Below are 15,908 nucleotides of genomic sequence, written 5' to 3'. Positions count from 1 at the left end.
CTGAAGAAAATTATTTCCAAATGATTTCCTGAAAACATCTCTTCAGTTGTATGTGTTTGATTATATTTCCTCCACCTCTCACTACTGTTCAATTGTACATGAGGTCCTTGTATAACAAGTATATAACAAGCATGCAATAGGTATAATCTTTTCAAGCTGTGAAAGCAATTTATATCCTTTTACCTTAGGAATGTAATTCATAAATCAACGAGGACTATAAAGCTTGCAGCTTGAGTACATACGTTTGTGTGTTTTATGCCTAAGTCTAACACAACTGTTTATCCGTGTAAGCTTAACTCAGCTGTCATGACACATTTCTTCTCTTAGCCGTATTTGTTCACACATGTGCCAACTCGGCCGCGGCCGCTTCAGTGACAAGTTACCCAACAGCAGCTTAGCTTGCTACTTAATTAACTTAGAAAACAAGAGGAGATCCAAGATAACGGCCTCTGAGCTTCCACTACTCCAGCTCTCACTATCTGCAACAAAGAGCAGTTCTTTATGAGGCATGAATGTTTGCCCTTTTGAATTCACCCCTGCCGCTGAAGACTAAAATATTTTGATGACCATAAAAGGTCTCTCCTCTTTTTTTCCATTTCTGATTTTTCAGCGCAGTTCCCTATCACACAGTTGTTGTTTTTTATATCATTGTTCAGGTGGTTTTGAGTGACAGCAGTTGACCCGTCACCATGTGTGGGTTTTGGGGTGTCACCACCTAATCACAATGCACCTGAGAATGTTGCCTTGGCAACAACTGACCTGCTAACCTGAGCATCTCTGGAGCTAATCAACAGCTCTGGGTCCAGCTCCGCTAGACACATGCACACACACACACACACACACACACACACACACACACACACACACAAACAGACACTCACTGACCTGTCCCTCCTTGGTGTGTCTGGTTGCCGTAGAGATGAATGTCATCTCCTGATGGGATAGGAGAGTCCTGACCCTCCTCTCGGTCTTCACTCCCCTCCTCCTGCTCGTCTCGCTCCCTCTGCTCTGAGAACACACACATACACATAAACAGCCCATACGCTCAAATACACCGCAAACACTGCACACACTCTAATTCACTAGGAATATATTAACACACACCCCGCATACACTCGAAAACACACATACACACACCTCAGAGTTCAGAGCAAACATACTCACCCTTATACTCACACTTACTGAGTAGCTACAGATGTTTGTACTAATTGGCCATCAACATATAAGCCGTATGTCAATATTGTGAAATTCATCAGATTCAGTGCTTCATATTTTCCAACAGACCAATGACTATTCCACTAAGACGAGGAACAGTTACTTCTATGACCTGGATTAATGTCAGTACTTCCTAATTATCATGTTTCTGCAAGCAAAGGTGCAGTGCAGCCCTTGGGCCCAGAGTAGACCCTTATTCACAGCACAATACATCATTAAAAAGGGAAGAAAGACATTATGTTGCAAAAGGGGGCTTAAATATAGCTTACAATAAAGCTGTAGGTCAGGGATTCCAGCCCTCGGGCCAAATGCGGCCCGTGGACAGATTTTAATTGGCCTTCGGCTTCTCCCTTAGAATGCATTAGAGTTGGTCTACCAGCCAGTCAACACACTGTGTTAACAACAACTTACCTAAAGGGCAACAGAGAGACCTGCTTATGAATGTGCTGAATGCTGCTAAGTCATGACAGCCAGAGCAGACAGTGAGAACCGTTGATTTCAAGAGAAATGGAAATCAATGGAACAGTTTAATCATAGCAAATGTGTGTTCCTCATTTAACTAGAGACTGTCCCAGTAATTCAATTAATATCAAAAGACAAGGCATGAGTATTGCAATAAATATTTAGGGAGAAGATGGCGGAGAAACTAAAACAGCTGGAATTTACTGTGGTCTCAGAGCAGCAACTTTTCACCAGAGAGCATTCGGTTGTTTAATAAATAAATGAACAAATGTGACCTGCTATATACATTCATGTTTTTTTTTTCAGATTTTGAAAGCCTAATATTTTGGGCTTTTGTTTCCTTGATATGGTCCAGTCTGGCACATTGTGAACATCTCTGCTGTAGGTTTACTATACTGGATCTTTCTATGCACTAATTAAGACAGATGGAGATATCAGATGCAGATTAGTGTAGTAATAAACAGTTGTTCTGTTCTTGCCAAAACAAAAAACATGTATCTACTGGCGAATAAAAGAGATTGAGGTACTTGTGGACTATCCATCAAGTAACAAATTAAGCACATATCAATAATATAATATAATAACATTACAAATGTGAAAACAAATGGTAATTTGGTCCTCCACAAGAGACACATTCTATTTACAAGAGTCAAATTTAGAATCAAACCTGACAGCACTAGCAATAATTACTAAATGGTTTTAATGGTCTCACGACGGCATCGCATTTCGGCATATGCCTGTCCTCAAAGAGGCCATTTATTATTCCTCATCATTTATTGGAGTCAGCATTTTTAGTTCTAATGTATCCTTTATTAACCTTTGGGGGTTTTATATACATAATTATGCACTGATTCATGAGAAAAACACTACAGTCATCACTGACTGATCATCTTGGTCATTTCAACCATATGAAAATTGAAGATCATACATACATCATACATACATACATAAACTGAAGATCACACAATACAGTACACAGTTTTAAAATGATCCATTTCAAACAACTCTGGAGTGCATTTATAAAACTCAATGGCACAGAAAACCCAGTCTTAATAAAAGGCTCTGCCGCCTCTTTCACTGAACTGTGTGTTTATGAGTTGGGTGAGTGTCTAGGTTTATTTTCAGACATGGAGAAACATCTTATTTGTTGACTGTTTAAAAAATACTGAATTACGTAATGCATTATTCATGCATTCACTCATAACCGGTTTATGTAAAAATGTTTGTACATGGAATTCTTGAACTGAAAGAATTCTGTGCTTACTGACCTATTCAATGTGCTAACCCATCTCAAACTGATAAAAAGTGAGAAGGTCATGTCCTTGGTAGTTGTGCTGACTCTTGAACATAGCTAGGATTATTATATACAGTATACAATCACATGCAAATGTTTGAGCATTCCTGGTCAAAACGTCTTTTACTGTGAATAAGTAAGCAAGTAAAGATGACCCGATTTTCCAAACTAAACTAATTAAAGATGACATATTTTGACCTAATATTTTAGGTAAGATTACAGGTCCAAAGCAGTCTTTCAGTTTCAGTAGTCTTGGGCTTTTTTTTACTTATTCATCCTTGCAAAAGGATTTTAGTTCTAACAGAGTTTCCTGCATGTGCTGCTCTTGTAACGTCTGTCCACAGATTTTCAAAGTATGTGTAGTCCATGGAATTGTGAGAGCCATGGCAAAACCTTCAGCTAGTGCCTCTTCAGGTGCTCCATTGTGTATTCTGAGGTGTGTCCTGTTGTAAAATCCATCTCTCTGTTCATCTTCAGCTTTTTTACAGATGGTGTGATGTTTGCTTCCCAAATATGCCGCTGTTTAACTGAACTTCTTCTTCCCTCCACCAGTGAAATGTTCCCTGTGCAACACTGGCTGCAACACAAGCCCACAGCACGATCAATCCAAACGTGTGTGTAAGATTTGGAGAGGTTTTGTGGCTAAATTCTATTTTTCCAAGCTGTATTTAAAATTCCTACATTTGTCAGTAAAATGCATTAAGCTTGTTTAGATGTTTTTTTGAAATCGTCAGACGAAGGTCATCCTGAAGGTCTTGTGCAGTTAACTCTCAACTCTCTGAAAGTCTTCCAGATCTTACTGTGTCCTCCACTGTTCTGTTAACTGCAATTCTGGAATTACATTATGAAATGATTAAAAAGCTACCTTTAACTGCTTTTTTTAAGTCTTCTCCTGCTGTGTGGGCATCATTTTTCAATCAATTTTCAGAGTTCTTACCAGCTGTTAGAGGAGCTTTTTGCTGCTGACGTCTGGGACAAAGTAGAGTTGAGGAGTCAGAGTAATTATAAAGCATTGAAATGAGCATCACCTTAAATGTATTCTTCTACTCACTACTACTACTAAGTATCTTCAGTAACATCAATTTTAATATATACGTGTGTGTGGTGTTTCTGTGTGAGTTAAAGTTGTAATATGAGCATCTCAACAAACATCATGATACTGAGAGATGTTCCGAACTGAAAGAAGAAGAACTCAGTGTGAGCACTGTACATGAGGTGACTCAAGCTGTATCAAATGAAAAGCACTGTCACCACTTAATATTGCAAAGATGTGTCTCTGAACACATAGCGTCACTAAAAGTCTTCATTTATTCACACATGGCTGGGCCCTACTGCTCTCTGCTCTGGCTGTGGCTATCAGCCTCATATCTGTCCATTCATCTATTCATATATTCACTAATCCTTCCCCTCTATTATTCTCTATGGAAAGCTGCAAAGGAGTAGAGGGGTGTTAATCCCCATGCACGGAACCTCGCTATGCATCCCACTTCCCTGTCCCTAGGCACTGAGGACTGAGGATGGCAGGGTCTTTCTCTCCACACTCCACACGCAACTGCTTTCTTTCTCGCTGTCACTCCTTCACTCTTCCTCCGCCTGTATGCACCATCGTATCTCTGAATGATCACATTCAGGGCTTGCCGATTTACTGTATTCATGAAGAAATGAACACATTTCTGTAAAAAAGTCAATCAACAATTTGTTGTGAATGAGCTACTTCTAAATTAAAAGATGTGAACAAACCAAACAGATGATGCAAATACTGCTTTGAGATTTGATCTGAATGTGTAAATGGACCTCGAGAGCAGGCTCAAGCACTTAATTTCTGTGCAGTTGCAAAGCGGCCCTAGAGACAGAAATAAAGGATATATGCAAACATCCATCACTTCCCACTCAGATGGAAAAGACGCAAATATCGTTGTGCAATGCTCAGCAAGATATTCAAGTTTTCCAGCTGCAACATGTTCAGTGATGATGATCACATTGGATTTTTTAACCTGAGGGGTGTTTATTTAGGGTTACAGATTTACGGAATACACTTTATGATAACAGTGTTACATAGCGCTGCAGTTCCACAAAAACCTCCCACAAAAAATCTCCAAAATGGCAACTTTACAGAAGAAAGAAAAAACCTTCTTAACTTTAAATGCAGGTCAATGTATAAAGGGTTTATTCCGTGTCATTTTAAAGCATTTCTATAGGTCATAACATAGAATCATAACACAATGTAAACAACAACGGCCAGAATTGCAGTATGTCAAAAAGTGAAAAATTTTTTTCCTCATCCAACTAAAAACTGAGGATTTTGTCTGTGTTTCAGCCTCCTGTTCACATTTTTGCCCACTGAAAACAGAGCTCTGGAAGATGGAGATTTTTGAAAACTCAACATAGCTTTATGATAGCTCTCACGTCCCAATGCATGCATGTTTCTGGCTGCATCTCAAATACCACCTTACTCCCTGTATAGCGAAGTACATAAGTCATAAAACTACAACCTCTATTCCCAGATTTCAGATTTCAACATATCAATAAATGTAAATACTGTTCTATTACAGATATATAATGCTCTATATTATATTTAGAAAGTGACGTGTAAAGTACACTACATATATAGCAGTGTGTCATTTGGGATTAAATTGGGATTAAATTTAGGATTAATACCTCTGTATTTCTTTTTTGTGGTGTTTGATATTTATTTTAATGAGATACTATCACCCCATACTGGGCTAGCATGCTCATTCAAACAGTTGTCATCTCTATTTTGATGGAAATATTTTGTTTTTAAAAATATCTGAATACATGTGGATGGGGCTTGAGATGAATTCAGTTTTCCACGATAGGAACCCTTTCTAAAAAATCTAAAAAATTTTCATTTCAACACTCAATTTTAAGAGAGACCCTAGAATATTTAAACAAAGGACAAACAGGACATAGAAAGAGTACTGGCTGTCATTAATTTCTTTTAGGGATGCACAATGATATCAGAATTACTTTGGTAAGAGTTTAAAAAATAAAAGAAGCTTTGATTTGAGTATTAGTTTAAAGCGATATTTGGTGATTTAATATTGCGCTACTGAGCTTTTGGGTGATATTGGGGATACTGCACTTAAATAAATAAAAATAACATAAAATAAATTTAATATATTAGTGGTGATTATTTACCTGAGCTTAGACCCAATTTCTACATTTTGTAAATGTTAATTTGTTGGTATTGGAACTGGAAGATATGTACATAGGACATAGCAATCGACCCAGAAATCCAATATGGGTACATCCCTAATCCACTTACTTACATATTCATTTCTACTGTGTTGAACAATCAAGAGCAGATCATTGTGAGTATGAACAGACTACACTAATAAACAGTATCTTATGCACTAGGCCTGCATAATACTTAATTTTATAATCATTATTCTGATAATGTTTTGTGCAGTACTGATAATGCAATATGCAAATGAGCCATCCGTGTTTTTTACTGTGTACTGTCAGCACCAATCACAGGTCCAGATGGCCATGCCCAAGGAACTAGCCAAATGAGGAAGGAGCCAGATGAGGAAAGAGCCAGATGAAGAAAGAGCCAGATTAGTGTTTATGTGTTGTGTTGTGATAAACCAAAGAATGCATGCAGTCCAACAAAAGTAAACTGTTTTGGTGAAAATAATGCTAACTAATCTCAAACCATCCCACATTATTGATTCACTAATGTACTTTAATACATTACAAGATGTTCACAAGGACACAGCCGTGACTGTAGATTGTACACTTCTTGTTTGAGCCTTGTTTGAGCCTCTGTTTGAACACTAATAGACTGTATTGATGGTCGTAATCTCCTCCCACTATCTCTACCTCAACCTTAACAAACAACACAGGCAATCAAGCTGGTGCCACCGAAAAGCAAGTTTAAAAAGTGAGAGCCCCAAGTGCTAAGCCTGTGCCTGGTGACAGCTAACTAGGTTACTATGGTAACAGCCCCCCGTGATGGTAGAAACTCATCTGCCGCTTGTTTAAAAACCTGTCATTCACTGATTGAGTTATCTCATGTAAAACCACATTAACCACAATCAACTGTTCTTGCATTTGGCAGTTGCATTTGGGAGTCCTCATCAGAGTGTTTGTTGAAACAGGACCACATTACATGAACGGTAGAAAGATACTTCAGTTCATTTGTTGATATTTATCTATTTATTTATTTATATCTGTGGTTAATTTAGTCCCTCAGTATCTAACTCCCTCATCTGTCCTCTTTTATAATGCTGGGTGAATTCATAGCACATTGTAGCTGAGGAACGCAGCTGTTGAACTGTGCTGGCTGAATGTGGGTGCTTCAGGCAGACATCATGCCTGTACAAAAGCAATTGGTTTGGTATACAATTCAGTACACTCCCAGATCACAGTGCTCCTTTTATTTGTTTTGTTTGTATATTCTCATATTATCATTACTCGTAGCAGCAGTGAAAGTAAAAGTAACTCTCTGTAAGTACACATTAACAGAATAACAGAAACTGTCCTTAAATCAGGGCTATTCATTTTCAGGATTTGGTGACCACGTGTTCCTAAGCCATACAGCTAATGTTATCAATTAGGAAAATTACTCAAATGAAATTGTTATTTAACATAAAAAGTTAAATAAAGTTTGTGTCCTGATAAATATCAGGATTTTGATTTACATATTTCAAAAACAAAGTTGTTTTTTTTTTAAATGTTTAAAATTGCAGTATTTTCTGTTGTGGCTTGACAATTTCTTCAACCCTGTAGCGCTGTCGTTTCTCTCCCTGTAAGAATAATACTGGATCTTTTCACATCATTTTGAGGAAGTGACGTCATCATTAAGTCTGTTCAAATAAAGGTAAGATTAGCCTCCCTCTTCTCTACATATTCTAATCAAGCTTGTCAAGCTCAGTGTTTTACCCCTGTTCCTACCGAAACACCATTTGTACAATAGTGCAATATAGCATTTAGTCCTTTTTGCACATAACCTTCAACCCTGTCACGTTCAACCCTGCAAGAGTTTTAAATGTGATATGGTTGAATGGCTGTTATAGAGGTCAGTGATTTCGCTTGCTGTTACAGAGCTGAATGATCGTCACCTTTCCGTCTTCACTGTCACTCCTGAGCTTTATTTTTGTCAACTATAAGGTACAGAAAAGGTGTAAAGATACCTCCTCCCCATTCCCCTGCAAACGGGGATTAACTGTTTACATGGTCATTATCCAAATGGTTATATTCAAGCCTAGCCAGAAACAACTATCCCTTTAAACAATTCTACAACACCACAGTCGCTAAAGTAAAGAAATATGCAAACCTTGTTATGCTCTCTGGTTGTGAATTCAAACATAATACACATTGCACCACAATTATAAGCCCTGAGCGATTCTGCTGGACAGCTTTGCGCCACTTAACAAGGCGCGAAAAAAACTTAAGCTCTGTGCCGTGATGTGATGCTGGAAATGCCCTTAAGAAGCGGAAAAGGATTTTTAAATTATTATTATTATTTTTTTTTAAAGCAAGGAGTTTCTGCCTTTGACAAACAACCACTGTGTCCACTCATCTTCCAAACACACACAAACATACATAAATACACACTCACCCATCTCCTGATAGAAGTATCCATTCTTGGCCATGCCCGAGGAAGGAGCCTCTGTAATTGAAAACCAAATCAAAAACACAATCACAGACGAGCCATAAAACAACAGTCGTGTTAATAAAAGACGCAAGATTTAATGTGTCTTATTTCCATATTTGCTGCCTCACCCTTATATATTTGCAGGGCAGCAGGCAATGTGTGTGGCCTTCAGGCATGGAGAGGGTTGCATGTACACACACACACACACACACACTCACCTACACCACACAACAAGCATGTGTGAAAGCTACAGTGCAAATAAACATGTATAAAGTTCTCCCACACATACCCATACATGCGCACACACGCTGATAAGCACCACACACACTTCCACACCTGTGCCCTACATTCATTTGGTGCTGTTTAAGGGGATATTTATGAGGTGAAGTCAGCCGTGACTGAGGTTTCTCTCTCTCCAGTTTCGGACTCCCTAATTGTCAGACACGTCTTTTTCCAGCTCCTTCTGCATGCCTCTCTTTCTCTACCTCTAAAGAGGAACACACTCACTCACTGTTACGTGCTCACTGTGCCTCAACACACGCCCTGCTATAAAACCGTGTATATCAAAAACACTTACGCGCAAACAACAAACTACTTCTCCATTTCTCAAAGCCTATTAGCGGCGTCCGCAGCAGCTCTCTACAGTACCCTCCGGTTCTGCGGCTTCACCCTGGGGTTAAGTGCCTCTCTCAAAGGCACAATGGCAGTGTCAAGTGGAAGGGCAAGGAGGATGAAATCGGCAACTCTCCATGTACTAGGTCCCCTAAATCCCCTAGCGTTCCGGCTTGGATTCGAACCAGCGACTCTGGTTACCAGCCTTCCGATTTTAAAGCCTCAATCAGGATCAGGGGCTGCCACTGCTGCTGCTGCTGCTGGTACTGTTGCCGCTGCTGGCAGGCCAACTTTTTGGGGAGCGCAACCGCAAAGGCCTTTGAACAACAACAACCGTACAAGACCACAGCCACTTAAGCACAGAAATATGGATGCTAACCTCAGCTATGCTCTCCGTCTGTAAGCTCAGACGTAATACACGCAGTGATTCTGTTTTGACTGGGTAATATTATGACTCTTCGCAAAGGCAATATTATCACACATCATGTTATTTCTGGCAGAAAAGACTAAACTGCAAAAAATGTGACAGCGGGTAAGCCTGCTTTTGGCAGCTCCTGCCACAGATTATGCTCATTAACAAACACACAAACACATGTTGATATTGCATCACACTTGCCTCTTTCATGCGCTTACAAAATAAAACCTTACAACTACGTTTACACCAACATAAACGAAGACTCACGCACGCACACACATGCACGCGCCACTAAACCTGGCGCTCATAAACGTTTTCAAAAAGAGCGACCTGACAAAAACACACAATCCAGCCAGGGAGTAAATGTGTTCTTATCAACGTCATCCCCACTCTGCTGTCACATCCTACAGTGTAAGCAATACGACCGATAGTTGGATGAACAATGTCGGCTTGGTCAGCTGCTGTTCTCTGCAGCAATACTACGTTTCATTTGCAAAGCATGTCATTCAAAGCCAGGGTCACTTTGCAGAGCATCCATCATGAGACATGAGAAACACAGAACAGGAAAACAACTGACACAACTGACAACGCACTGCAGATGCTATCAGCTGAACAGGTTTTCAGGTCATGCAGACAACGCTCAGTCAATATTGTGCAGACTAATCTAATAATCCCTTAATTACTGTGTGATAATAATCCTCAGGATGTAATAAAAGTCTCTGAGTTTTACCCTTTCAACCCTAAAGGCCTTTTTTAGGGCGCACACACACACATAGACAAGTTCAAACAGAACATTACCTTTTAGTTTCCTAGTAGAATTAGTACTTACTGAAAGAATGGTAGGTGCTGAATAATCAATACTTAATAAATACGTATTGAATAATTAGCATTTTTGGAATAAGCAATATTTTCTGAATAATTAGAACTTGTTGAATAAGCAGTAGGTACTGAATAATGAATACTTTCTAAATAATGTGTAGGTACTGAATAATTAACACTTGTTGAATAATTAGTAGTTACTGAATATTTAGTACTTGCTATATAATTTGCAGGTACTGAATAATTAATACTATAATTATAATTAATTAATGAATAATTAGTAGCGACTAAGTAATTAGTAGTTACTGAAAAATAGTAGATGTTAAATGTTCTTATATTGAAATTATTAAACACTATATTATTATACACTATATTAAAAAACTACAGCTCTATGCAAATGTTTGGGCACCCCTTGATCAAACACACGTTTACTGTAAATATGTATTATATTTTTTATTTAAGTTTGTGTCCCATGGAGGATTGATTAACTTAAAAAATCAACAAAATGTGCCATTTGAACAGGGGTACCTAAACTTTTGCAAAACACTGTCTGTGTTCTTTTATAAATGCATATCAGCAGTGAAAATTATCACTTTGGACAAAGCAGAGGACAAACTGAAGAAAACTGCTGTCAGCTAAGCCAATGTGAGATCATTTATTATATTTATTTTATATCTAACAGTAACTAGCAAACCCTCACTATAGCCCGGCCTTGTGAATTCATGGGTTTGCCGCCAATTTTATTTCATTTTTATTTTACAAAATAAAATAAAATAAAAGGCTCAACCCCACGCTAAACATAACATAACAGAGTTTTCTTCTCTGGCAGAAAGAAGGCAGAAGGTTAACAGGCTCCTCTGCTAGTATCAGGATTGGTGAGGTGACTAGAGTGAAATTTTCAGGTGGCTGGACGAGACCGCGTTAAGATTTTCAATTTTGCATGCACAAGTGCACACCCAGTGGCATTTTTACACTGCTTAAAACACTCATTTGAGCCATGTCTCAGACTCATTAGCATGTAGACCCGCAGTTCTCAAATCCTCCGGGACCCTGGTCCACCATTTTACTCTAGCCAAGCACCAAACACGTCTGAATTCAGGCTTTAAAATTACACAGGTGTGTTGTCAGCTGGACTACATTTTTGGCTCTTTCTGAACTGTTTCTCCTGACTCATTTTCATGTTATTAAACAGCAACAGTCATTTATATTTTAATCAGATAATCAAGTGCTGTTCAGAGTAAAGGCAGGGACAGTGACATTTGAAATGATGTTTATTATGATTGCCTTCTTCTTTCTAAATAATCTCAAGTAAGTACTGAGATGAACTTTCCCTTGTTTATTCCAGTTGGATTGAATCACTGTGGGTTTGAAAAAGGAAATAAAATATTGAGTAGTGTGGTGGTGACTATTTTCAGGAAATATTCAATTTAAGTACATTTTGAGATCTACCCCAACACAGACGTCAGAGGGTGAAGGGATGAAGCTAAAGCAGACAGGAACTGAGTGGGATGGAGCAGCAGCACAGCAATCTTTGAGTGAACAAGAACTGTGGCACTACACTACAGCTTTTCAGTCGCTCCTGCCTCCAAATCCATTCGGCACTGCTCGTATACTTTAGTCATGCTAGTGAGGAAAGGCGAAGCTGTGGGAGATACGGTCAATGTCTTCTCTACAGTTGACTGGTTAACGAGGGTGTAGTTTGTTTGGCAGCTCACTGGCTTTAGATTTCTTCATGCAATGTAAAAGTCCTGACAAAAGAGTCAAAATGTTGAGTCTCACACCGAAACTGAGAAAGCTGGCAACACTGGTAATATTCAGAGGCAAATTCAGACAGCAAATAAGTACCTACTTACTACCTGTTACACTGCAACATTCAAAGTAAAGAATAGGTTGCGTGAATAACAGCCGTAGCCTTCAATGTGTTTAAACTAGCTGAAATCAGCGATACCATGCCACAGTGGACTCTGGATAAAGAGAGTTGGAAATGCAGGTTTCTGCATTAAGCACTGCTTTGGTAGATGAGACTATGCCTGAAAAAGAGGGGGGGGGGGGGGGGTTGAACTGGAGTTCCGGTGACTTCTGCTTGTGGTAGTAAGTCGGTCCTGCCTTTGATAAGTGGAGCCAGAAATGATAGATGACAGGGTTAAAAGGAAGGAGACGGGGTGGTGGCGGTTGTGTAGACTTGTTGTTGACCCGTGAACAAGGTAGAGGTGGAATTTATAGGATGTTAGATTGGAAGGTGGTGCACCTTTAGGCATGTTCCTCCTCCCAAAATGTAGCTATTTCATCACATCACTATGTAATGATATGCTTGTCCGTCTCTAAGGCAACATTATAACCACTGACAGGTGAAGTGAATCGTACAGATTAATTGGTTACAACGGCACCTGTCAGGATGGGAGATTTATTATTCAGCAAGTGAATGGTCCGTTCTTGAAGGTGACGTGTTGGAAGCAGGAAAAATGAGAAAGCATAAGGATGTGTGGCACTTTGACAGGGCCCGAATCGTGATGACTGGACCACTGGGTCAATGCATCTCCAATGGCAGGTGTTGTGTGATATTCCCAGAATGCAATTGTCAGAACTCACCAAAAATGGTCTGAGGGTCATGAAGCCTAGCCTGTCAGGATTGATCCCACAGAAGAGCTACTGTCGCAGAAATTGCCGAGAAATACAATGCTGGCTATGTCATGTGGAGTCCATGCCTCTAGAGATCAGTAGATAGGTGCACCACCTGAACATTAGTTTGACTGTACCCTAGTTTAAACGTTCGGGCTGCTAAAATTTAACTGGCTGCACCGAGCAAGCTAGTTTCAACATATTTATAACAGCAGTTGCGCAATGATTATGTAGTCAAACATTATCTGTCATCTAGCCAGCTTCAATTCCCTGAAATACACAATTTTAACACTACATATAAACTGAAGGGGACAAACTAGGGAGATTATTAGCACACATATACATTTTTTTTTTTTTTAAACCTTAATAATGTAGCGATTAAGGCGATTAAGTTAGCAACTGCTTCGCTACCATTCTTTGTTATTATCCGTTAATAAGTCACCATTAAATTATGCATGAAATGCCTAGATTGAACTCACCCACAAAATTATAAGCAGCCGAACAGATGAAACACAGGGGACAAATCACAAGGGAATACAATTCCACTAAAGACCATAATATGCTGCCAAAATATGACTAATATACCAGACAAACCTTAAATTAAATAAATATGTATTACGGGGGAAAAAAACAACACTAGCATCTTCATCTAACCACTTGGTTAAGATCATGAGTATAATATGTCCTGTATATTATGTTGGTTCACGTTCATGATTGGCTGCCTTATGTCTCTGTGGTGCAACCAGAATTCTGCACACCATTAGTTTTAAACTTTTAAACCACGTTTAGTGTGTGTATCAGGATTAAACTTTAAACCCCAACCTACGATCAAATTATTATGTTCAGCTGGTGCAACTGGCTGCAGAGCTGTTTTGCTGTTTGCATTTACAGCGTATTATGTTCTACAGTCTAGGCAAAACAGTTTTATGGAATGCTAAAAGTATGTTATTTACACTGTGTATTTACAGTGGATCCCCTTTTGTGCTATATGAATATAATCTGGTATCCTTCATAGATATGGTCCCATGTGAATCCCAGGTTGGCCATCAGCAGCCAGAGTCAGAAAGAGCACAATTGGCCTTGGCCTTGACCTTGGGGTTGGTTGATGGCATTTTCTCCAAACATCACACCTAATGTGATGATGGTCGGCACAGGCGTCTGTTAGCTGCATCAGCAGCTGTTCAAAAAGAGGTGGTGGCTGGCTTCACATGTGTCGTTGGATAGTTTTTACCCTCCTTATGTTGGGGTCATTGCCAGTGATGGGGGGGAGTTCACATTAATCAGAATTGGGTAATTGACCTAGAATTGGTAAAAATAAATTCTAAAAATAAATAATAATAAATGATCTCATATAGGTGACCTTTCTCCGCTGTTTCTTTGCTGCTGCTCATACTTTTTGACATTATTGTGTAATTGCTGTTTCTTGTTTTCAATATCATATAAATGATCAGTTCAATGTAACCATTAATTGGCACGATTTTGACACACTGTTGGAGTTCATATTTTATCTTTTAATATTTTACTATTTTTTTGGCTAGAAATAGTGAAAAGATCTTGGTTTTCACAGTAGTTCCCAAATACATCATATTATTTACTGAAAGTTCAGTTAGTAGCAATACTGGCTAAATAATAGGCATAGGTTGCCCTATACATAACAGGCAATTCCTTACTGTCTCCCATGAAATCGTGTCTTAGCTTGTGTCCTTTAGCATTTAGAACTATAACCATGTTTGACATGTTTACAGAATTTCAGTTTCTTACAAGGTTTGATGACCTTCATCACCTGGAAGGCTAGGGAAAGTGTAAACATAATTTCCTGAGCTGGGCTGACTCTGAGTGGCAGTTGTGGTCAAGCAAGAGGAACCTCACGGATCAGACGACAAGGTCACTTTCCCACCGGACGACAGGTGGACGTGCTTATACTTAGCCTGGAAATTGGATGCCATGAGAAATTTCTTAAAGTTCAGCACATGTGCACATGCAAACACACCTCCACAACACATGATAACACAACTGCATACCACAGGCCTGCATGCCCACACGCGTTCACTCAAATGAACAAACAGCACAATTTGTTCCTTATATAAAAGGAAAAAGGGTACACACAGTCTGTCTGTACTTGGAGAAACAGGAGCAAATGCTAAGCCCTACCTGTCTGTAATTCGGGCACACCAGCTGCCCCTCTCTCTCTCTCTCTCTCTTTGGACGAAGCGGCAGCAGTGCTGTGTGTACTCGGCACAGGCTAAGACCTTACGTGCTGCTTCCCTGACTCTCCAGCGGTGCCTGGGAGACTTCCCTCAGGCCTAAGCAGCCGCTCTGCTCTTTCCCCCGGAATGACCTTTCACTGGGAACCGTGCTGTTGCCTGAGGCTACCTGTACCCTGTAATCATCTCGTAAAAACTAAATCCAAAAAACCGGGCTGAAACTATACATGGATTTGAAGCTATGGTATGTGTGTATACAATACGATACGATATGATACAATAGGATATGATACGATACGATATGCCTGGTAAAACACAAATAAGACGAAGGTAATAAAGGAAATAAAGCATTTTAAACACACACAGTGTATATGTGTTTTTTAATAAAGTAGCAGAATCTTAAAATGTATATATATATATATATTTTTTTTTTTTTATTATTTATTAGTTTTTACATTCGTCCCGAATACACAAGTCCACACCGAGGACTGAGTCTGGGCTTGTTTTCCGAATGCTTGCAAACAAGGAGCAATTCTCATAGGAGAGGTTTTTTACCCATGCAGGTGATAAGTCAAAGCAGTTACATGACAAAATGAACCAATCATGCAACCCCACATGTGGCACCATGAGCGGATAGCTTTCACACCA

General features: G+C 39.3%; 1 protein-coding gene across 6 annotated transcripts in view; it reads right to left on the bottom strand.

Annotated features, from left to right (window-relative positions):
• slc4a11 (solute carrier family 4 member 11) overlaps nucleotides 1–15,908 on the bottom strand; it is a 77,081-nt gene that overhangs the window by 36,658 nt on the left and 24,515 nt on the right. For 5 of the 6 annotated variants that reach the window (XM_072677823.1, XM_072677820.1, XM_072677822.1 and 2 more), the window contains exons 2-3: nucleotides 8,556–8,606; nucleotides 886–1,008 (exon numbers count right to left, since the gene is read on the bottom strand). In XM_072677823.1, coding sequence (XP_072533924.1) covers nucleotides 886–1,008; nucleotides 8,556–8,589 — 157 coding nt within the window. In that variant the 5' untranslated portion in view covers nucleotides 8,590–8,606. The remainder of the gene's footprint in view (nucleotides 1–885; nucleotides 1,009–8,555; nucleotides 8,607–15,908) is intronic. The other variant, XM_072677824.1, reaches the window with a different exon arrangement.

This window comes from Salminus brasiliensis, chromosome 4, assembly GCF_030463535.1.
Source record: "Salminus brasiliensis chromosome 4, fSalBra1.hap2, whole genome shotgun sequence".
In the NCBI taxonomy this organism is placed as follows: domain Eukaryota; kingdom Metazoa; phylum Chordata; class Actinopteri; order Characiformes; family Bryconidae; genus Salminus; species Salminus brasiliensis.
The sequence above is the reverse complement of the archived record's forward strand: the minus strand, read 5'-3'. Positions and strand labels throughout refer to the sequence as shown.